This window comes from Chiloscyllium plagiosum, chromosome 11, assembly GCF_004010195.1.
Source record: "Chiloscyllium plagiosum isolate BGI_BamShark_2017 chromosome 11, ASM401019v2, whole genome shotgun sequence".
NCBI classification, from domain to species: Eukaryota; Metazoa; Chordata; class Chondrichthyes; order Orectolobiformes; family Hemiscylliidae; genus Chiloscyllium; species Chiloscyllium plagiosum.
In genome coordinates, this window is record NC_057720.1 from 85,253,954 (window position 1) to 85,259,861 (window position 5,908).

The following is a 5,908-nucleotide window of genomic DNA, read 5'->3' on the forward strand; positions in this document are numbered from 1 at the left end:
TTTCGAATTGGCACAGAATAATCATGGAATATATTCCCCTTGACTTCCTTACAAATATGGTGCACCAAAAAACCAAATTATTCCATAAAATATGGCAGCCCTTCTTGAATTACACAAATACAGATATTTCGGCCATCCTAACAAGGGCTTTTATTTAACTGAGGTGGCGAACCTGGCTAGTCCTGGGCCCCTTGGGAGAGGAATCCCGCACGATTACGGGTTTTGTTATGATTTGATGTTAACACATTCCAAGCATGTATCTCATGACTCAATTTCTGTGTTATCCATCGTTGTTTTCCCCTGAATAATGTAAGAGCCTTAATTATACACTCTGGTTAGTTGTAGGTTAGATTAGTAGTTAGTTGAGTTCTGTTTTTTTTCTCTCGGTATCTCTTTTTTTCTGTTTGATAGATTTTGGTTATTATTTATTTAAGATTCAATTGTTTATCAATGTTTATACTTGAGGTTTTTTTATTTGTAAACTTGTAAAAACATGTTAACTTTTCAATGAAAAAATCTATTAAAAAAAGTATTAATTTCAAGAAGGAAATATAGGTAGACAAGTGGAAAGGTTTAGGGAGGGAATTCTCAAGATTTGGCCCTCATACTGTTCCCTGGATGCTGCCTGACCTGCTGCGCTTTTCCAGCAACACATTTCCAGCTCTGATCTCCAGCATCTGCAGACCTCACTTTCTCCTCATACGAATGACACAGCCACAAAGGATGGAGCAAAATATAATTTTTTTTAAAACTCAGCAAAGCTCAAGAGGGCAGAATTAGATGAGTGCAGTCATCCTGGAGGGTTGTGGGCTGGAAGAGATTACAGAAGTACAAAGTGTTCAATCAACGGAATAAATTGAAACTAAGAATTAGGAATTTAAAAATCAAGGAGCTACTTGACCAGGAGCCAGTGTAGTTCAGCAAGCACAGGGAGAAGAGGTAAATAGGACTTTCTTCCAGTAAAAAAGTAGAACAAAGAAAAACACTCTCTCTCCAGATACTGTCAGACAAGCTGAGCATCTCCAGCAATTTCTGTTTTTGTTCTTCCAGTAAAATCAGATTTGTGCAGCATAGCTTGTGGGAGACCAGCCAGGACTGTTGAACAAATCAGGTCTCAAAAGTTACAAAGATATGAGACTAAGCTGTACAGTCAGAATGCGGGAGACATCCTCAAAGTGTGACTGATTCAGAGTGAATTTGGTGGTGTGGGGGGGGGGTGGAGAAACAGAATGAGGTGCTTTAATTCATCTTTACTGCAAGAAATAAAATCTTGTAACAAGAGGTTAACGGGAGAGGAAATCAGGCATGAATTGAGAGGCCTAGTTGCATTGTGACCAAGAGTTGCAGGAAATAAAGCACCTCATTTCCTCCTTGCTTCCCCGCCCCGAATTCCCACTTTGAGGTTGACGGGAGAGGAAATCAAGCATGAACTGAGAGGTCTAGTAGCATTGAGACCAAGAATGGTATGACATCGCAAGTGTAAGGAAAGCAGCTGATTGGAAATACTGACCAAAACTATCACCATTCTTTAAAATGAGGATGGGAGTGGAGGGGAAGTCAACCCAAACTAGAAAGACAAAGTTGGTAGGTAGCATTTTTTCTAGTTCATGTTAAGGAAACTTAAAGACAAGAGAAACAAAGTGAAGCATCAAGTATGCTTCAAAAGCAAATGATGTCAAAAAGATAAAGTTAAGGCACGCTACCTAAATGCATACAGCATTCGCAACAAGGTAGATGATTATGACCGAATTCACATTACAAAAATATGGCGGCATTGTGACCAGGACTGGGAACTGCATGTTCAAGGTATATGACATTTCGGAAGAATAGAAAAAAAGGAAAAGGAGGTCAAATTGTACCCTGAATGATTACTTTGTTTTATTGAGGAAGATTCAAGAAATCTCGCAGAACTAGAAATGCAAGTGGCTAGGGAGAAGAAATTGAAAGACATGAGCATCAGCAATAAGATTGAACTGGAAGTATCAATGGCTGCAAGTTGATGAATCCTCAGGACCTGATGGTCGACACTGCAGAGTGTTGAAAGGGATAGCTATAGTTGATGCATCAGTGATTTTCTTCAAAATTCGGTAGATTTGGAATGATTACCGCAGATTCGGAATGATTACCGCAGGTTCAACAGTAGCAAATGGAGGGAGTGCAAGAAAATATAGGGAACTCCAGACTTCCATCAGTCACAGAGAAATTGCTAGAAAGGATTATAAAAGGATGGGATAAATACACACCCTGGTTGATAATGATCTGACTAAGCACAATCAGCATGGATTTACTAAAGAAAATCATTGACTCTCGTACTCCTTGGACGCTAACTGACCTGCTGTGCTTTTCCCAGCGCCACACTTTTCACCTCTGACACTCCAGCAAATGCAGTCCTACTTTCTCCCAGTTGCTGAAAGCCTCTCCAAGGATGCCCACCTTGAAATTCTCCTCCTCCCTCCACAAGGATCTCAGCGAGTCTCTCTCCCATTGCAACTCCCAGGTCATCTCCTCTGCCCTGAAGCTCTTCAGCCATGCCCTGAAACAGACCCACTACTACAGCATGTCTCTTTCCTCAGCATCTGCCTACCCAACTGACTTATCCCCCATAGACTCCAGACCCCTGTTGAAGGGTTTGGACTTGAAACATCGACTCTCCTGCTCTTTGGATGCTGCCTGACCTGCTGTGCTTTCCCAGCACCACACTTTTCGACTCTAAAGAAAATGATGTTTGACAAAATTTTGGTTTTATTAAGACAGCACCAACAAAAATAATAAGAGGAGAGTTGACGGACCAAACATATTTAGATTTTCAGAAAGCTTTTGATAACATTCCCCCACTTCTAAAGTTATAGCACACAGGATGAGATATAATATACTGGCATAGATTAGAGAGTGGCTAACAGATGAAAATAATGATGTGGAGGTGCCGGTGTTGGACTGGGGTGGACAAAGTTAAAATTCACACAACACCAGGTTATAGCCCAATAGGTTTGGAGTCATAGAGATGGACAGCATGGAAACAGACCCTTCGGTCCGACTCGTCCATGCCGACCAGATATCACAACCCAATTTAGTCCCACCAACCAGCACTTGGCCCATATCCTTCTAAACACTTCATATTCACATGCACATCCAACTGCCTTTTAAATGTTGCAATTATACTAGCCTCCACCATTTCCTCTGGCAGCTCATTCCATATACATACCACCCTCTGCGTGAAAAAGTTGCCCCTTAGGTCTCTTTTATATCTTTCCCCTCTCACCCCTAAACCTATGCCGTCTAGTTCTGGATTCCCCAACCCTAGGGAAACGACTTGGTCTATTTATCCTATCCATGCCCCTCATCATTTTGTAAACCTCTATTAGGTTACCCCTCAGCCTCCGACGCTCCACGAAAAACAGCCCCAGCCTGTTCAACCTCTCCCTATAGCTTGAATCCTCCAATCCTGGCAACATCTTTGTAAATCTTTTCTGAACCCTTTCAAGTTTCACAACATCTTTCCAATAGGAAGGAGACCAGAATTGCATGCAATATTCCAACAGTGGTCGAACCAATGTCGTATACAGCCGCACATGACCTCCCAACTCCTATACTCAATACTCTGACCAATAAAGGAAAGCATACCAAACACCTTCTTCACTATCCTACCTACCTAAAATTCCACTTTCAAGGAGCTGGACCTGGAGTCCCATGTCTCTTTGTTCAGCAACACTCCGTAGGACCATACCATTAAGTGTAAAAGTCCTGCTCAGATTAGCTTTCCCAAAATGCAGCACCTCGCATTTTATTTGGAAGTTCAAGCAATCTTTTTGTTCAAAAATCACACAATCTGCAGGCAGTCAGTTCATGTGACATTTTATAAATTCTCACTTTGGAAACTGAACTGGTCTGACTCAAGGTTGGGACACAGACAGACTCTAACCTCACAACTTGAAGGCATTGTCTGAGCTGAGACGTCACTTTTTTAAAAAAAATAAAACCTAAAGTCACCCGAGGACTGTGACGTGAAAGCAGTTCTGGGATTTACATATAAAATCAATAGAAGCCGGCACGAAGGGATGAAAGACTTAAAGGTTTGTGCAATACATCGCACCAGTTGCATGACAGTTTGACATTTTACTATAAATTCTGTGTCTTATGTACGCTGCCCCACTCGCTACCTGAAGAAGGAGCAGCGCTTGTACTTCCAAACACAGTACAGACAAACCTGTTGGGACTATATAACCTGGCGTTGTGTGACTTTTAACTGAAGACAGCGGGGGGATGAGGCGTTCACAGTACGTCGCGGTGATGTGAAGTTGGAAACCCAGTGCGTTAACTCCCAACTGTGTGAATGACGCAATGCTGAACAGGCAAGTGGGGGCTGTAAGGAAAACGTAAAGAGACTTCAGGTGGGGAGGACTGGACAAATTCGCCGAGCACTTACCTAAGTCCCGGTCCAGGTCCCAGGACCCGCCGCCAATGTCACTGTCCACCGGGTTCAGCCACCCGCTCAACTCGGTGGCCATGTCCCGAGCCCACGCCTGCCCTAGGGCTCTCTGTCTCTCTTTATTTATCAACCGGTTTCACACTCTCTATCCCCCCGCCCGATCTTATTTTCCTTCTCTGTTCCGATTTTCCTCCCGGTTTATTTGTCTTCCTCCCTCTGACGCCCGGCTTCACGCTCTCTCTCCATCCTCCGGCTTTCGGTTTTTTTTTAAACGGAGGGTTGTCCCGTCGCGCGGAACACGTCAGCCCAACAACGACGGCGTGTCGGGACTGTCAAACGACGGACGGTTCGAAATCGCGCAATCGGGCACAGCGACGGGTCGGGCTTGTGGGGGTCGGGGAGTCTCCTCAGGGAGAAACAAGCCGAAGTGCCTCGGCCGCCCAAGATCTGCAAAGGCAAACTGAAACCACTGGGGGCGGGGGTGGTGTGTGGAAACTCGGCAGATCCGTCAGCATCAGTGGAAAGAAAGCAGAGTCAACGTTTCGGGTCCGGTGACCCTTAATCAGGACTGATTGCAGCTAGGAGAAGATGGTATAGATGTCTTGAAGGCAGGGAATTGGAGAAAGGAGGATACAGTAAGTGAAGATGGAGCCCAGAAAGAGAGGGAGGGGAAAAAAAACAGTAGCTGGGTAGATAAGGGATAGTTCAGCCATCATAAACCACATTTGATTAGATTTCCTACAGTGTGGAAACAGGCCCTACAGCCCAACAAGTTCACACCAACCCACCCAGACCTATTCCCCTACATTTACCCCTGACTAATGTACTTAACACTATGGGCAATTTAGCATGACCTGTACATCTTTGGATTGTGAGAGGAAACCAGAGCACCTGGTGGAAACCCACGGAGACATGGGGAGAATGTGCAAACTCCATACAGTCACCTGAAGTGGGAATTGAACCTGGGTCCCTGGCACTGTGAGGCAGCAGTGCTAGCCACTGTGCCACCCCAATTGAAATTTCAGGTTTCAAACTTGCATGGGAAATCTGTGCACCATTCACTTGCTTGGGTACAGGTCAATATAGGGCCACTTGCTCCACAGGGTCCAGTGAGGCTCAGCACAAGCAGGAAGAACAGCATCTCATTTTCCGCTTGGGGACCCTGCAGCCTTCAGGATTCTGGTGTCAAGTTCAATAATTTTAGGGCTGCTTCCATCCATGCCCTTTACCCACCTCCATCACACGGGCAGCGTTCAATCACAGGGAGAAAGTGAGGACTGCAGATGCTGGATTGATCAGAGGCGAGAGTGGGGTGCTGCCACCTTGACCATGACCTCACCACCAGCCCCCCCACCATCACCAAACCATCATCTCCCACACTGTACACAACCCTATCACCTCAGGGGATCTCCTACCCACAGCTGCCAACCTCATAGTTCTACTCTACCTTCTGCCCAAGATTCACTAGACTGACTGCCCCGG

The 5,908-nt window shown here is 45.0% G+C and overlaps 1 protein-coding gene across 1 annotated transcript in view; it reads right to left on the bottom strand.

Moving 5' to 3' along the window:
* atf6 (activating transcription factor 6) overlaps positions 1 to 4,717 on the bottom strand; it is a 335,361-nt gene extending 330,644 nt beyond the window's left edge. Inside the window, exon 1 of the mRNA XM_043699998.1 lies at positions 4,424 to 4,717. Within this exon, the coding sequence (XP_043555933.1) occupies positions 4,424 to 4,505 (82 nt within the window). The 5' untranslated portion in view covers positions 4,506 to 4,717. The remainder of the gene's footprint in view (positions 1 to 4,423) is intronic.
* Between the last annotated feature and the right edge of the window lie 1,191 nt (positions 4,718 to 5,908).